Below are 18,313 nucleotides of genomic sequence, written 5' to 3' on the forward strand. Positions count from 1 at the left end.
CAAAGAACGGAAATACAACCAATTCAAGCGAGAAAGACAGGAGGAGGGAAAGAGGTATAGCGAGTTCTAGCACTACCAGGAAACCCACCATACTCGCTTGCCGTCGAAACGAGTATCATGGGGCGAAAACCTAGATAGCACGATATAACATCTAGCCTATTACATTCTCAAAAGATCAGACTAAGTATTAAAACACAGCCGCGTGCCAATCAGACAGAAAGCAATCTTCTCCGAGAAGAAGCAGCATCGAAATCGCGCGCCCGACAACTCTTCATCCAGCGCAACTCCAGAAACATCAAGCACCTTGGATTGGTTGCTTGACAGCACCACACATCTTCATCGGCTGCATTGTGCTAGCCCTGATCATCTCAGCTCCAGTGCGCAGCTCCTTGGCGTCCTCTCCTTGTTGTAGCCCTGTCCAGTAAAGTAGAAAAGAGCATAGAGAAAACACAATCTCAAAAGGAGTCTTGATTTGTTTCTTTTCAAAAGTAGCTCGATTGCGTGCCAGCCAAATGGCCCAACATGTGGCCGCTAAGCCCACTGTATAAAACATTTGTTTCCCAGGAAGAAATTTGTGGCACCACACGAAGTATTGCCAGTAATTTGACGGGCATCTATCAGTGCCAAGAACTACTCCAATAGATCGCCAGACAATTCTGGCCACGGGACAAGTAAAGAACAGGTGTTGCACCGTTTCCACCTGTTTGCAGAAAGAGCAACAGGGATTTCCTGGCCATTTCCTCTTGCTCATCACTTGCCTAGTAAGAACTGCGTCCTGTGACATTTGCCATAGGAAGATTTTGATTTTTACAGGGATCTTGGCTTGTCAAATCCATCTATAATGGCACCCACTTAGAGGTTTCTCCAACATCTTATAAACTGACTTAGGGGTGAACTTGCCATTCTGATTTAGTCCCCAAAAGACACGATCACTCCTCTCATCTAGGGGAATACTTTTAACTATAGCACGCATATCTACCCACTGTTTGAACAGCTCAGGGGTAAGCCTGCGTCTGAATATAGAAGTGTTATCAAGTTCATCTCTTTTGTCCAGGATGCTCGTTGGATAATTGCAGATCTCAAATAAGTGCGGATATTGATCCTGAAATGGGATCAGCCCATTTATTGGATCTTTCCATAGTCTAATCAAGTTCCCAGCACCAGTCTCAATCTTTCTGCCCATCATATAGATGTTTTTAATCTTAAGCAAGGCTTTCCAACAGGGCAAATTTTCCCAAATATAAGTGCCACCCGTGTGGCACAAAGCAATCCGGTCATAACGTTTTTTACAACTAAAGTTGTCATCCGAAAAGAAAAAAAACTAAAATTTGCCATCCGAAAAGAAAGTTGTCATGCTTGACAATCAAAATTGTGATCCTAGCGTCACTAAATTTGCCATAAAAACATTCGGACTTGCCATATGTTTATGCCACACGTGTGGTCCTAAACTTTTGACAAGTCTGGGAGGTCAAATACGTAAATTTTCAACATGAACTTTTATGTGAAACGCACCCTAAGAATGCACTCACATATAGCTGTAATGGGTTCGTTTTAACTTCAAATGTAGTCTTTTCTCATTTGTAAAAACCCCTAAAACTATATTTATGTCATACTTAGAAATAATGAATTGTAGTTTTTGAATTCAAAGTACATATTAAAAATTAAAACTGAATATAGGCATAATCAAATATTTTTCAATTTAATGTATAATATATTGTTTGAATCTGTGGAAAGAGGACTATAACTGAATTTAAATTGAAATGATGGATTTTAGAATATATGTATTATGTTGAAATTAAACCTCACAATTAGAAAATCAGGCAAAAAAAATGTGTGCCATTACTTACAAATATGACTAGAAGTTACTGGGAAGACAGCAGCACGGTATATAGCAACAATAACACGAGCATCACGTTCGAACAAAACCCGCATAATTCAGGACTGGCTCCAAACCTTTAAATAACAGATAGGCAGCAGAACAATTAGAGTATGCATTTCTTTCGACAAAGTGCTTAGACCAAGGATATCGATTTTTTAAGAAAGATACTGTCTAATAAACAATAATTATCAATGTTTCTAAGCCGACTTAAAAGTATGTCATCTTCACAAGATGCATTATCACCAGCAAAAATACTTCTGTTCACAAGCAAGACGCATCAGTTTCCCTATACGTTAGCGGAGCACATCAAGAGAACGATGCTACAACGTGTAGACAATATTGTAGCGATGGAACAGGCTCTCGCCGTGCTCTCTGTAATCCGCCAATGTGAAAGTCTGCTTCCCAAACTTGCTGGAAGCCGCAAAGGCGGCAGCGCCCCGCCACGCGTCCAGGATGGGGTCGGCGGCTCTCACAAGCTTCAGCGGCGCGAGGTAGGGCCGGAACTGCCGGATCCCGGATTCGAGCCGAGGGATCATCCCGGGGAACAGGGAGCTGCCACCTGTGACGAGGATGGACTGGCAGAGGCGCTCCTTGACGGACTCGTCCTCCAGTAGCCTCCTGAGGGAGATGCTGACCATCTCATCGATGCCGGCCTGGTCGACTCCTATCATGCCAGGCTGGAATAGTACTTCGGGGCAGCGGAACCGCTCGATCCCGATGGCGATTTTGAAATCGTCTGCGGTGAGAGGCCGGACTTTATGAGGGTCTGGAGCTGGTTCAACAGCGTCATGTTTGTTCACAAATGTAGGATCCACCTCCTGCATGGGGAAGCGTCATGTTATTATGATACAATTAGTTTTAGAGTTTTTTACTTCACCAAAGAAACGTAGATATGAGAAAATGGACATCATGAATAGGAAAGCATGAGAGTGGGGCCTTACCTGGATTTTTGATGCGATTCGAGCAAGCTCTGATTCATCATCATCTTTCCCATCATCATCTTCCTCATTCTCTTTGCTCATCTTTTTGTAGACCAACCAATCTTCATCTCTCATTCCAAAAGTGTCCTCGCCTTTCCCTCGGTCAAATGCAGCAGTGGTAAGTAACCGCATTCTTTCTTTCTGGGCGGCATTTAGGCGCTCGCCACGGCCTACGGCACCAGATGAATTATTGTTGCCGTTAACCTTTTGTCGCTTCCTCTGATCGACTTTCTCAGAAAGTTCTAAATATCGGGCACGGAGCTCGTCGAAGTATAACTCTGGGTTCTCCCTGTGTAGTTAAGAGTGACAACATATTACAGAAGAAACAATAGAAAACCTCAAGCACAACTACAACAGCTTAGGGAGTACCCTATTCGTATCAACCAGATTGTAGAACCTATCAGCCCGTAACTTTGATCTCTAAGACAGGTTGCAGAAAAGTCATAGTACCAATTTGGAGGAAGAGCATCTTTAACACAAGACACCACATATTGTCAAGTAAAACTGACAGTACATAGTGAATAGCAGCACCCACTTCCCAGATTCTGCCTTTCTAGTGATGTTCTCTTATAGAAACAAAGGCTTTAAGACACTTCTAATGCATTGAGGCGAATGCAGCTCTGAGCTCAGCGATATGTGGTTGCTAGGGGGAGCTCTCCTAGAGAAAAATGACATGGTTCCACTCACCCCACCTGGGTTTGAGTCTCCCACCTAGTAGTTAGATGAAAAGTTAGGGGCTTTCTTCTCCCTTAGTCTTTTTTTTAATGTGGTTGCTAGTTTGCTATTATGATAAACACTAGTTTTCCCTTCAAAATTGGTAAAAAAAATGTGTTACAAAATACAGAAATGTACTTTCCTCCTACAGTTTAAAATTTGATGAACATGGAATGTCTCGAAAGAACAAAAAAAAATGTCAAATGGCTTTAAGGTAGTAACTATTTCATCAACAAGACACAATGGCATGTGACTTCATACAGGAGGACTTTACCATATACTCCTTCCGTTCACAAATATAAGATGTTCTAACTTTTTTCTGACTCGGATGTATAGACACATTTTAGTGTGTTTGTTCACTCATTTCAGTCCGCATTTAGTCCATATTGGAATATCCAGAACATCTTGTATTTGTGAACAGAGGGAGTAATAAATTGCAGACCGAGAATGTTGCCACTTACGTGCGCCTCTCTTCTTCTTGCTTCTCCCTCAATGCTGCCTCCTCGGCACGCCTCTGCTTGGCGCGCAGCTTGCCCTCTGTCGTAGTTTTAAGTAGTATCTGTTTCTTCTTTTCCTTTAACTGGATAAGAGTAAAAGTGGAACACAGACACAGACACAGCAAAAGTGTTAACCATGGGAGATTACGTTTATCCTAACATTAAGAAGGTGCAAGATGATCCCAAGAGCACATTAATGGAATCTCGTTGTTGACTACATAACAAGTCACGGACGATAGCTTAACTAAACACATACCTGCTCTGGTGTCAACATGTCATCAGGGACAGATACAAGTGGGTACTTATCAGCTCCTGAAGCATCTGCGTTCTCCTCATTGCCATTGGACTCCCCCTTCGCTTTTCTTAGAGACTGTGTTGCTTTCAGAATATCAGACTTAATTTCCTGCTGGGAAAGGTATCCAGATCTACCCAGAATAGACGTTGTTTGCAATTCATCAGCTCCATCAAGGTGCTCCATCAAATCCTCCAGGCCAGACAGTTTTTCTTCCAGATCTGCTATCTTCTGAGACCTCTTTGCAGCAGCCATGTCTCGCAAACGTTGACCAGCCTTTTCCTTATAAGCCGCCTTCCTCGCTAGCTCTTCCTCAGATGGCGGTTCATCTCTGGGTGGGGGTACCCATGGTAGCTGCCAGTACCTAGTCTTCTCTTCAGCTTCTTCCTTGTTATTCTGCAAACTGAAGTGATCAATTCATGGTGTTGCAAGAATGTATATAATTGCTATAAACATACTTCTAGAAAGAAATTCTAAGAAAATGACAAGCAAGTGGAGTGAAAAGAATGTCCTTTCTATATGGAAAACACATCGGAAATAGGAATTTGATAATTCTGAAAATTGACAAGCGAACAAAGAAATAGGTACAAATATCTTACTTTGAATATCTGCAACTCTGACATATAATCAGCAGCTATATAACAATGTTCCTTCTTCAGTTCTTCAGCCTTTTCCCATGTAAAGTTTGCCCTATGCAAATGTAAAATGACTACTGTTAGACATGGAAATGGTACGGATTAGTGAAAACAAATAATACAAAGTACTTCGGAAAAATGTGCTCATACATACACGTGATAGGGATATTTAAGAGAGAGGAGCTGCCTCAGGAAATCAGTAATGTGAGATCCACCAACATTTGTTCGGCAGCATGCCCCCAGCACAGGCTGCCCTTTTAAGAACTGAAAACAGATCCAACATGGCTTTTAGTCCATAGATCAACAACTTAATTTGAAATATACAGATAGGTAAACACAAGTGCTGAGACTTTTTCTTGAACATGGTCTCTGAAACAGTCAACAAGCCAAACTAATATACAGCACATTCCGTCCAAACGAAGAATTTGTTGTGCATTCATTTTGTTAGTATTTCAGGGGGGGGGGGGGGGGCATGTCAAGGAACAGAATCTCACTGTGATTAATGCATCAAAGTATGGTGTCTAACATGGAGGAGCTTATAAGCAGATCCTCATGGAGAGAGTGCCAGAACAATATTGTTCACTCAAGCTCTCCACAGTAACCCAATAGTTGTGGAGCTGGGAGCAGAAAAGGGGACAGCGCATGCCTGGACAGCAACACATAATCTACGGTAGCATCTGTTTCTTTTTATTCATTTTATTCAACATATGATCTACTGTAAAATGTCCCTGTTTATCCAGTTAGAAACTCAAAATTCAGATACAGTCAATGGTATTTCCTCCTAAACAGATGTAGTTGTACTCATTTCATGGTATCTGACAAAAGGAGACACATGAAATGACTTGTATGTTGCACACAGTTGGAGAAAGCCGTATCTTGAAGAAACAAACTTACTGGAACAACGTGGCATGTTCCAAATTCACACGAAATAGCCAACCCATCTTCTCCACAGTTTCCAAGCTTCTGATTGTACTTGTAGCTAAATACATCATCGATACCAAAAGCTGAAATGCAAATAGTAAGAGAAAACATTAGTACTTATGCTTCTATCAACTGTGCTACTGCACTACTATACTAACAGATGCGGTTCATAAGTCATAACAAAAGCACATAAAGATCACAAAAGACATTACCAACGGATGGCACACCATATGTCTCGAAAAGAAGTTCAGACATTCGTGCTCGAGAAAAGGATGGATTGCACTCACACTCTGTCATAAGAATGGGATGGCCCACCTGACCGGTATTAAAACAAATAATAGTTAGATTTCAACAGTATGAAACAATTATTTGTTTATATGAAAAAACTTTAAGTTGTGAAATAATTGTTTATAAAAAACTAAGTTGTGAAGTTTAAAGATACACGTAAAATATAAGTTACTCATCTTTCAAGTCAATAACTATCAGATTTAGAACTATGAGACTAAATGAACTGATGTGTAGGGTTTTCAGTTTTCACTTTACAGATTCATTGCATGAGAATAGCAAACTACTAGCTTCGGAATACCAACTCTTCCTGCGTTATTCCTTAGCATTCATTGCTAAGTGGAAAAACTGGTGAAATGAGATAATCGTCCATGCTTGTCATTTACCGAAAATTGAGTTGCATACTTCACTGTTTCTGTTCACCTTGCTTATGCTCAGAGGCTAAGACTAAAGTTCTTTCCCAAAGCCCTTAAGACGTTGTTTGACTTCCACTCACTAGAAAAATGTTTCCTACTCCCTAGTCCCCACTACACATACTACACTGGTAACTAGAATTGTAAATTGACATGGATAACCAACCGCTGGTTCCTTCTTTTCTTATTCAACAGGACTAACTACGTAAAAGTTACTTATTTATCAGGTGCAAAGTAAAAGACAAGCCACCAAACCAAGGAAGAAAAGAAAAATAAGACTAAAGGAAATTATTCAAGAGACATGTGTTGACACAGGTAAATTTACCTCTGATGTGGCACCTAATCGGTCAAAAGCATAATCAAGAATCTGCAACATGCAAATAATACCAGATCAAAAAGGTTAAATAAGTACAGTGACTTGTCTGTTACAAAAGTACATTTTGAAGTTCTTTATCAACTCAAAATCACAAGGGGCACACATTGAATTTTTCCTAAGCATTGAATATGCATCTTTCTGATATTTTTACACTCATAGGAACTCTTTACAATATGATCAGTATCAAGCATATAGTCAAGACCTAAGGGTTGCAGATTCCTAAAAAATGCAAAGATGACAGGCCACATTGACTGCCCAGTTCATCCATTTGAAGCCTAAAAACACATAAGAAACCATTTGCTGATCTCGCTGACAAATAAAAAAACAGGAAGATAATGTTGTAGGAGTGACCCACATATTCCATGTACTCGAACTGATAGACGACATCATCATCGAAGGCTGAGCGAATTGATGTCCGTGTGCAGTCAAAGTACTTCATTAGAGCTGGATCAGTGTCTCCTACAACTGTCACAGTTTCACCTGTCAAGTCAGAAACAAACTGCAATCAGTTAAAATATGAGAATTTGCTCCAATCCTCTTACAAGTCCATCAACTGACACGAGCATAAGGGATTCATTCAAAATAAAGTGATGCCCATTTTGTACATTCAGAAAACCATGAACATTGCAGTGAACTCGCACAATTGCAAAAATATTTCTACAGACATCTGGCCCGAAAAACGCTTTCAGAATCACTGACAGTCAAGTAAATCAAGGTATCATCGAAATCATCAAAAAGAAACACTAAACGTATATCAGCTACAACGATACGCCCAATTCGGTGCATCACGACAAAACCAAGACGCATGAACAGCACCCAATCACCAACGGAATGCCACGATGAACTTCTGAACCCGCGAGCGCCATTGTGCAAACGAACCACAACGACGTAATATCCAAGCACATTCGCATCAGGCAACCACATAAGTCGAGATTTCTAAACGTCCTGCCTGTGACGTACCTGAGCTGCGGTGGCGCGGCCTCTGCACGATGTTGCGGAAGGAGACGCGCGGCTCCGCCTCGCCAGCCCACCTGCAAGCAACGGAGCAAACCAGACGCCGCGTTAGGGTTAGGGTTTCGGGGAGTTCCGGGGGCGGCGGCGGAGGGGGGAGGGGGAGGGCTCCTACCCGATGCGGAAGGTGGAGGCGCCGTTGTCGATGACGATGGGGGCGGAGTTCGGGAAGCGCGCGAAGTCGGTCTCCCGCGGCGCGCGGCAGACCGACGACATCTCGCCGGGCGGCGGCGAGAGGGGTGTCGCCGGAGGCGGGGGGGATTGGGGAGGAAGGGGTTTGGTAACTTGGGCTGTGGAAGCAGAGAGGCAAAAGGGCCATTCACGGAAAACCCCCTCTGCTCTCGCCTAATTATTCGTTCTGAACTTATGAGACGTTTTAACTAACGGTTTTGTAAACATCACGTGCCTGAAATTTTTTGTGGTGTCGGCCACTTTTGGCAAAGCGCAGCGCGAGGCCGAAGAGGACATGTCGAGCGCCGGCTACGGCGAGGCCGAGCCGTGTACAAGCGGGAGTCGGCGATAGCCGGCGGGAGCGAGTCCCAAACTTAACTAGGTGTGTCGGGAGGAGGGAGGGTCGCCTGAGCTGTTCATCAGAGCGGGGCTTAGGGGGTTGCCGGGGCGGTGGGGGTCGAGCGAGGGGGGGAGGGGCGGCAATTTAGAGCTGGGTTAGATGGCGTTTGCATGGGGACTGCTGGATTGGATCTTGTGTAAAGAAAATTTGTGGGAGGAGGAAGACGACCTTGAGCTGTTGGATGCAGATATAACGAACATGATTGAATGTGACTGATGTGAATAGGTTTTCCAGGCACCTAAAGTATATGCACTCTCCCTTTAACTAAACAAATCATTCTTTTTCTTTCTTCTGAAAATGCCAAATGTTGTATGTCAATGTCAACCGACTCTTATAAGGTCGTCTTTAAAGATATTAAAAATTACACAATATTCATTGAAATTTTGATGTCGTGAACGAAGCTCGATGCCGCATCTGGGCCTCCGAAATACCAACGGAGCTAGGGAAACGTGTTTGACGAAGCGAGAAGTAGTCTGTCGGAGCCACAAGGTGTGAGGGACGACGATCTGGGAAACAGATCATCGTCCTGGAGAAAAAGATGATGAAGAGGCGTGGACGACCACCCTATATCTATCCAGACTAATCCGTGGAGACATAAATTCACAAGCTCCACGACCATGTCGAAAAATGGTCGAATGTCGCCGATTAGAGAAGGAGTCAGAGGACCAAGACACGAAGGGGCGCTATCCACTCAACCGAAAATACACCTTCGAAGACCCCCTACATAACATGAAGACACGACTAGACCCACTACTCTAGTAGGGCGGCAACGAGATGATCCTCCACCCTCCTCTATGCCACTGATGAGGGACCAGGAGTCGAAGAAACCTTAGTCTTGATATGCACGACATCATCCTTGGGGAACAGAACTATAATCCTAAGAGGCCTAACTACAAATCAACAATGCAAACCCGGGTCTCCACCTCTCCCACCGCCGAATAGGAAGTGGAGGGTGGTGGCAGCTAGAGTTTCTGGACAGGGGTGTGAATTAAAAAGGACAACCCCGTGCCTCATGTGCAAAATCAAGCTTTTTCATATGCACTTTTTCCAAACGTTACCGAACCAAGATTTCAAATTTTAAACCATGCAGTGAAGTTGTTAACACCAATTTCTATCTTTTGACTGAGCCTAAGGATTTTTTTGGCATCGGGGTTGGGGGGAGGGGCGGCAATTTAGAGCTAGGTTAGATGGCGTTTGCATGGGGACGGCTGGATTGGATCTTGTGTAAAGAAAATTTGTGGGAGGAGGAAGACGACCTTGAGCTGTTGGATGCAGATATAACGAACATGATTGAATGTGACTGATGTGAATAGGTTTTCCAGGCACCTAAAGTATATGCACTATCCCTTTAACTAAACAAATCATTCTTTTTCTTTCTTTTGAAAATGCCAAACGTTGTATGTCAATGTCAACCGACTCTTATAAGGTCGTCTTTAAAGATATTAAAAATTACACAATATTCATTGAAATTTTGATGTCGTGAACGAAGCTCGATGCCGCATCTGGGCCTCCGAAATACCAACGGAGCTAGGGAAACGTGTTTGACGAAGCGAGAAGTGGTCTGTCGGAGCCACAAGGTGTGAGGGACGACGATCTGGGAAACAGATCATCGTCCTGGAGAAAAAGATGATGAAGAGGCATGGACGACCACCCTATATCTATCCAGACTAATCCGTGGAGACATAAATTCACAAGCTCCACGACCATGTCGAAAAATGGTCGAATGTCGCCGATTAGAGAAGGAGTCAGAGGACCAAGACACGAAGGGGTGCTATCCACTCAACCAAAAATACACCTTCGAAGACCCCCTACATAACATGAAGACCCGACTAGACCCACTACTCTAGTAGGGCGGCAACGAGATGATCCTCCACCCTCCTCTATGCCACTGATGAGGGACCAGGAGTTGAAGAAACCTTAGTCTTGATATGCACGACATCATTCTTGGGGAACAGAACTATAATCCTAAGAGGCCTAACTACAAATCAACAATGCAAACCCGGGTCTCCACCCCTCCCACCGCCGAAGAGGAAGTGGAGGGTGGTGGCAGCTAGAGTTTCTGGACAGGGGTGTGAATTAAAAAGGACAACCCCGTGCCTCATGTGCAAAATCAAGCTTTTTCATATGCACTTTTTCCAAACGTTACCGAACCAAGATTTCAAATTTTAAACCATGCAGTGAAGTTGTTAACACCAATTTTATCTTTTGACTGAGCCTAAGGATTTTTTTTGCATCGGGGTTGGGGGGGGGGGGGAGGGGCGGCAATTTAGAGCTGGGTTAGATGGCGTTTGCATGGGGACTGCTGGATTGGATCTTGTGTAAAGAAAATTTGTGGGAGGAGGAAGACGACCTTGAGCTGTTGGATGCAGATATAACGAACATGATTGAATGTGACTGATGTGAATAGGTTTTCCAGGCACCTAAAGTATATGCACTCTCCCTTTAACTAAACAAATCATTCTTTTTCTTTCTTCTGAAAATGCCAAATGTTGTATGTCAATGTCAATCGACTCTTATAAGGTCGTCTTTAAAGATATTAAAAATTACACAATATTCATTGAAATTTTGATGTCGTGAACGAAGCTCGATGCCGCATCTGGGCCTCCGAAATACCAACGGAGCTAGGGAAACGTGTTTGACGAAGCGAGAAGTAGTCTGTCGGAGCCACAAGGTGTGAGGGACGACGATCTGGGAAACAGATCATCGTCCTGGAGAAAAAGATGATGAAGAGGCATGGACGACCACCCTATATCTATCCAGACTAATCCGTGGAGACATAAATTCACAAGCTCCACGACCATGTCGAAAAATGGTCGAATGTCGCCGATTAGAGAAGGAGTCAGAGGACCAAGACACTAAGGGGTGCTATCCACTCAACCAAAAATACACCTTCGAAGACCCCCTACATAACATGAAGACCCGACTAGACCCACTACTCTAGTAGGGCGGCAACGAGATGATCCTCCACCCTCCTCTATGCCACTGATGAGGGACCAGGAGTGGAAGAAACCTTAGTCTTGATATGCACGACATCATTCTTGGGGAACAGAACTATAATCATAAGAGGCCTAACTACAAATCAACAATGCAAACCCGGGTCTCCACCCCTCCCACCGCCGAAGAGGAAGTGGAGGGTGGTGGCAGCTAGAGTTTCTGGACAGGGGTGTGAATTAAAAAGGACAACCCCGTGCCTCATGTGCAAAATCAAGCTTTTTCATATGCACTTTTTCCAAACGTTACCGAACCAAGATTTCAAATTTTAAACCATGCAGTGAAGTTGTTAACACCAATTTTATCTTTTGACTGAGCCTAAGGATTTTTTTTGCATCGGGGTTGGGGGGGGGGGGGAGGGGCGGCAATTTAGAGCTGGGTTAGATGGCGTTTGCATGGGGACTGCTGGATTGGATCTTGTGTAAAGAAAATTTGTGGGAGGAGGAAGACGACCTTGAGCTGTTGGATGCAGATATAACGAACATGATTGAATGTGACTGATGTGAATAGGTTTTCCAGGCACCTAAAGTATATGCACTCTCCCTTTAACTAAACAAATCATTCTTTTTCTTTCTTCTGAAAATGCCAAATGTTGTATGTCAATGTCAATCGACTCTTATAAGGTCGTCTTTAAAGATATTAAAAATTACACAATATTCATTGAAATTTTGATGTCGTGAACGAAGCTCGATGCCGCATCTGGGCCTCCGAAATACCAACGGAGCTAGGGAAACGTGTTTGACGAAGCGAGAAGTAGTCTGTCGGAGCCACAAGGTGTGACGGACGACGATCTGGGAAACAGATCATCGTCCTGGAGAAAAAAGATGATGAAGAGGCATGGACGACCACCCTATATCTATCCAGACTAATCCGTGGAGACATAAATTCACAAGCTCCACGACCATGTCGAAAAATGGTCGAATGTCGCCGATTAGAGAAGGAGTCAGAGGACCAAGACACGAAGGGGCGCTATCCACTCAACCGAAAATACACCTTCGAAGACCCCCTACATAACATGACTAGACCCACTACTCTAGTAGGGCGGCAACGAGAGGATCCTCCACCCTCCTCTATGCCACTGATGAGGGACCAGGAGTCGAAGAAACCTTAGTCTTGATATGCACGACATCATCCTTGGGGAACAGAACTATAATCCTAAGAGGCCTAACTACAAATCAACAATGCAAACCCGGGTCTCCACCCCTCCCACCGCCGAAGAGGAAGTGGAGGGTGGTGGCAGCTAGAGTTTCTGAACAGGGGTGTGAATTAAAAAGGACAACCCCATGCCTCATGTGCAAAATCAAGCTTTTTCATATGCACTTTTTCCAAACGTTACCGAACCAAGATTTCAAATTTTAAATCATGCAATGAAGTTGTTAACACCAATTTCTATCTTTTGACTGAGCCTAAGGATTTTTTTGGCATCGGGGTGAATTCTGCAAATCCATCTGTGTTTGAGAACTTTTAAAAAATTATCCACTTAATTAATGAATAGACATACATTTTCCCAAAACTACCCACTTTCATTGCAATTTATGAACATGAGTTCTTTTTTTAATTCCTATCCCTATGTTCCTCCATGTTCCTTATATAAACATCTATGTCGTCTTAGTATCTTTCTTATGACATCACTAACCATGGGTTAGTGAAACACAAGCTATTTTGACATTTAGGATTCCCAAACGAACACTGAGATTACAGGTATAGTTTGAATTTTCAATAGAGCTAAAGTGTGTAAAATGGATGCATTTTTACTCATGAAAAAAACTCAACATCAAACATGATGTATGTAGTGTTATTTGAACAACGAGGTTCACTTTTCGTACATGCAATTTTTGATCTAATGGTTTAATTACATGCCAAGCAGGGAATTGCACAATATAAATGTTTTTCCGGTCACAATAAAAAAGATCAGCAAAAAAGATATGAGTCACCGTTTCGTCACCAAAAGCCTTGAGAAAGTAGAATAAATTTTTTATGTTCAAAAAATGTTGAAACAATATAAACTTTTTTAACGCTTGAAACAATATACCCATACATATGGGTGTATACTACATATTCATTTTTATGGACTAGAGAAACTGTAATTTGATAGTGAATAGTGCATGCGCTAGAAATGTAGTATGATGCTTTCGTGCAGCTCACATAAAAACGCATTTCGTCATGAAACTAAAATATGCATTATACATCCATATTTACATGTGTGTTGTTTCAGAATTCTTTGAAACTACAAAAATCTGATTTTTCAAAATTCAGGCTCCATGTTGCCCAGGAGCCACAAGCAATTTGTGGCAAAAGCTGCATTACAAAAAAGCTTGTGCTTTCATCAATCATGCACAAAACACAGCTCTGCTCAACCAGCCTGCCACGGGTTGGTACCCAAAAATTCTCTTACAACGATCGCTATCAGTACGCAGGCAACAAAACATATCGGGTGCAACTCGGGCCGGTCATCCAGAAACCGCACAAGCTGCAGCAGGGGATGATGCTTCTGCTCCTGCTCCTGCTCCTGCTCCTTGCTCCTCCTCCTGTTCTCCTTTTTCTTTCTCCTCCTCATCTTCTTCTTCTCCTTCCGCCGGTTCGCTCGAGGGTCGGGGTCGGGATCGGATACGTATTGCGGCAATTCTCCAAATACATCAGCATTGTCCATCGGATTGCCCATGTCTCCTCCTCCTCCTCCTTCATCTTCTTCACAGTAGCCATAGCGGGCTTCGCCATAGTAGGACTGGCCGCACCAAGTTCCGATGCCATTTCCTAATTCCAACAAGAGCTCAGTTAAAACGGATGCCGACGGCCGGGAAGGGAAGATCAAATGGTTCAGATGTATTCGCAAAAGCACTATATATGCTAGTAAAACAGGCTACCTTGGTCACTCCCCTCTTCATCAGAAAAGACTTGCCCTCCTTCTTCTCCATAGAAGGGCAAGGCATACCCCTCAAGAGACTCGGCGCACCAATAATCTGAGAACCGATCTCCTGATTCCAACAGGAGCTGAATTAGGACTAATCTTGCTGGACCAACAGCCCGGGAGAGAAGATCGAATGATCCGGTGCGGCCAATCAATTTGCAAAAACACTATGCTAGTAAAACAAGTTTACCTTGGTAGTCACTATCTTCTTCATCAGAGAAGTTTTGATTACTAGTGCTAATATTTGTGTCGGCAGTATTATCAGCAGCTGTTTCAGCCTCCATGCTTGCACCTGATCAACCACAAAACGAAACACAAATTCATTGGACTGCTTGTAGTTTATCGCCGGGTAATAAGTCAATCACGTGTGGAGAAATTATGTACCTAGTGCCATGATGAGGTCGCCGTCGAGGTACTTGGGGAAGGCGCATGGGCAGTACATCGTGACGGTGTAGCCCATCTCGGTAGAAACCGGGACAAACGCCTCCATCACCGCGCGTCTCATGTCGACGGCGACGACCCAGACCGTGCCGTCGCCAGTTCCACCGCCACCCCTGGCCAACATGTAAAGAAGGTCGTCGTCGTGCACGCCCAGCGTAGGGATGAGGAACTCCAGGTTCCTCAGCTCCGGCTCCTGGGTCTCCTCGTCCAGCAGCTCCGGCAGCAGAGCGGAGTAGCTCTGGTCGACTGAGACGTCATCGACGTCAACGGTGCATCGCCTGCGCCAGTCGTCCCAACATACCCTCCTGCACCACGTGGTGGCTCTCCAGCTTTTGCCGGTGGTCCTGCAGTCGGGGTTGGCGAAGTCGATCTCGACGAACTTGATCAGGTCGCCGGAGCAGACGACGTCGCAGAAGTACTCCGGGGTGTAGTAAGGGTTGTTGTACTCGTCGGTGATGCGGGCCCTCGAGGCCGGGAACGGGATGAATTTGACGATGGGTCGCTTGTCGAACAGGTTGCGGGCAAGGACGATGCCGCACACGAGGTCGACCCAGCCCACCGAGCTCCTTCCCACGGCGACCTGCTTGCAGCTCGAGTACCCGTGGCGATCGAACAGAGCCTGGTCGGACTCAGACAGGTGGAGCGGCGCCGCCTTGCGTCGCGTCCACGCGTTCTTCTCCGACGAGAAGATGTACACGTAGCACTGCCGGGTCCGGCCGTGGGACTCGTCCCGCTCGTGGTGGAGCAACGCCACGGCGTAGCGCCCGCCGTCGCCGCAGGGCAGGAGACCGAGCTGCTGGGCCTTGCCCTCGAAGTCCTGCACCGGGGGCTGGCCGCCGATGTCGTCGACCTCGGGGTCCGGGCACGGGACCAGGTGCAGCGACGGCTTCTTATCCCCGTTCCCGGCGGCGGAGTAGACGAAGAGGTGGGGGGACCTCCACTCGGGGAAGTTGAGGGTGACGCGGAGGAGCACGAGGGGCCCCTCGGCGCAGAGGCGACGGGCGGGGTGTCCTCGTAGAAGTCGGAGGCGTCGAGACCGGGGCAATGGACGGTGAGGTGGGAGAGGCCCGGCGGGTCGGCCGGCCAGAAGGACACCGCCACGGGCTGGCCCTCCGGCGTGTGGCACTCGGCGGTGGACGCGTTCCGGCGGTCCGACAGCCGCGCCGTCCTGTCGAGCAACGCCCAGTCGTGTGAGGGGGCGGCGTCGCCGGGTACGTCTGGTGGTGGGCCGATCAGGTCGATCGGAGGTGCGCAACGGGACGGTGGAGAGCGACGCCATGGTGGTTCTGGAGATTGTTCGATGAGGTTGGCGTGGCAGGCCAGGGTATATGGGTAAGGTTTGGGAGTTCGAATCAGATTGCTCTACGAATTTGATAAAAATCAGATGTCAGATTTTAAGGATCGGGCGAATGTCTTATGGACGGTTGATTTCAAAACACGAATCTTAAAGCTAAGAGATTAGCCAAGTCAACTTTTTCTTTTCGTTCGGAACACCTCGTGTTTGGTATGAGGGACATATTAGGATGATTGAGGGTATTCCAACCAGCTCGCTAGGGATAGCCTTTTTTTTTCTGTTTGGTTCGATTGGTGGTGTTGTCTCATGTTTTGTTTGATTCAAAGGATGAATAAATGGTTGAGAATAGCCATCAGAGTGTTTGGTTTAGTGATAAATGAAGATAGGGTTGTGGGAACCTTTTTGACTTGAAGTGGTGAGATTACCCTCTTAATTTGCACTTTTTCAATAAAAGAAAGAAAATATGATATGTACAATGATAATTTCAGAAAAAAAAAATTGACAACAGATCAAAACAAAACCGTACTACAAACTTTGAACTTCATCACATATAAATAGTTTAACATTCCATATATAATAGGACAACCCCGGGGACGGGGGGGGGGGGGGGTGCGACTGCAACTTGGGGGAATGAATGTCAGCCAGTTGCATGTCTAGCGCTAAACCTTCAACTGCATGTGTCACAACCAGTCTGCAACTGTAAGGCGTACGTGACTACAGCTGTGAATTTGTTTCCTATTTTTTTGTTTTCTAATTCTTTTTATCTTTAGTTTCCTTTTCCCCTATTTCTTTTATCTGTTTCCATTTTTATTTTACTTTTCCTATTTACCATTTTTATTTCTTCTATTGTTTATCCGGTTAATTTGTTCCTTTTCCCTTTACAATCATAATCATGTTTTTCTTTTTTGGTTCATAAAAATATATTGTCTTGCGTGTATATATTAAAAAATATGTTTAAGTTTTTTCCAAAATACATAGTGAACATTTTTCCAATATGTGGTGAACATTTTTTTAATACTCGATAAACCATTTTTAGAAGTATTCATGCCATTTTTAATAATATTCACGCATTTTAGAAAATGTTTATATATTCAAAAAATATTCATATATTTTTAAAAAGTGTTCATGTAATTTATAAATATTCATGCATTCTAAAAAACAATTAATATAATTTTATAAAAAAATACACACTTCTTTACAACAAGTTCATGTAATTAAAATGGTGACACATTATATGCCTCTATGTGTTCATGTAATTTCAGAATCTGACATTAGAATCAGTATCAGGATCTCAAACTTAAACTTCAAACATCTAGGTAGAAATATCATGGCGTGCAGATCAGAATCAGTATTTTGGATGTGTATATCTAGGCCATGCAAAACTAAACGGAATTGATAAAAATTTGACGTTAGATTTTAAGGATTTGTTGTCGGACATCTAAACATGAATCTTATAGCTAGGAGATTGTCCAAGTCGGCGTTTCCTTTTTGTTCGGAACACCCTAGGATATGTTTGGTATGAGGGACATGCTAGAGTGGTTGAGGGTATCCCAACCAAGCTGGCTAGAGATAGCCCTTTTTCTTTGTTTGATTGGACGTGTGAGGTTATCCCATATTTTGTTTGGTTCAAAGGATGAAACATGGTTGAGCCATCGGAGTGTTTGGTTCGAGTGATGAATAAGGATAACAGTTGCGATAACCTTTTTGACTTGAGGTGGTGAGATTACCCTCATAATTTGCACTTTGTCAATGGAAGGAAGGCAAATATGGTATGTACCGTCACAATTTCAAAAAATATAACTATTTCACCAGCACCAAAACAAAACCATAGTACAAACTTTGAACATCATCACATAAAATAGTTCAACATTCTATATATAATACGACAACCCCCACACCTGAAAGGGGGACAACGCGACTATAACTTGGGGAACGAAGGTCGGCCAGTTGCATGTCTACCGCTAAACCTTCAACTGCATGTGTCACAACCAATCTGCAACTGTATGGGGATATAATGCCACATCAACTGAAATTTGTTTCGTATATTTTCTTTGTTTTATAATTCTTTTTATCTTCAGTTTTCTTTTCCCATTTTCTTTTATCCC

The 18,313-nt window shown here is 44.0% G+C and overlaps 1 protein-coding gene across 1 annotated transcript; it reads right to left on the reverse strand.

The window, feature by feature from the left end:
- Positions 1-2,012: 2,012 nt before the first annotated feature.
- Positions 2,013-8,336, reverse strand: LOC109761083 (actin-related protein 5). The gene is made up of 12 exons (XM_020319876.4): positions 8,119-8,336; positions 7,953-8,023; positions 7,348-7,472; positions 6,942-6,983; positions 6,131-6,233; positions 5,892-6,001; positions 5,152-5,261; positions 4,962-5,052; positions 4,327-4,758; positions 4,035-4,153; positions 2,821-3,148; positions 2,013-2,697 (listed from the first exon to the last, which is right to left on the reverse strand). The coding sequence occupies exons 1-12, from the start codon at positions 8,217-8,219 to the stop codon at positions 2,200-2,202; spliced, it is 2,130 nt and encodes a 709-aa protein (XP_020175465.1). The 5' UTR covers positions 8,220-8,336; the 3' UTR covers positions 2,013-2,199.
- Positions 8,337-18,313: the final 9,977 nt, after the last annotated feature.

The sequence above is a fragment of the Aegilops tauschii genome, chromosome 3 (assembly GCF_002575655.3).
Source record: "Aegilops tauschii subsp. strangulata cultivar AL8/78 chromosome 3, Aet v6.0, whole genome shotgun sequence".
Lineage (NCBI taxonomy): Eukaryota > Viridiplantae > Streptophyta > Magnoliopsida > Poales > Poaceae > Aegilops > Aegilops tauschii.

What these genes read in the sequence shown, in the direction of transcription:
- LOC109761083 (XM_020319876.4), bottom strand. Translation starts at nt 8,219, where the DNA reads ATGTCGTCGGTCTGCCGCGCGCCGCGGGAGACCGACTTCGCGCGCTTC. An exon ending in GCCTCCACCTTCCGCATCGG is followed by an intron (nt 8,024 to 8,118) that starts GTAGGAGCCCTC and finishes CGTTGCTTGCAG; the next exon opens with GTGGGCTGGCGAGGCGGAGC. An exon ending in GAATCGCATCAAAAATCCAG is followed by an intron (nt 2,698 to 2,820) that starts GTAAGGCCCCAC and finishes TTCCCCATGCAG; the next exon opens with GAGGTGGATCCTACATTTGT.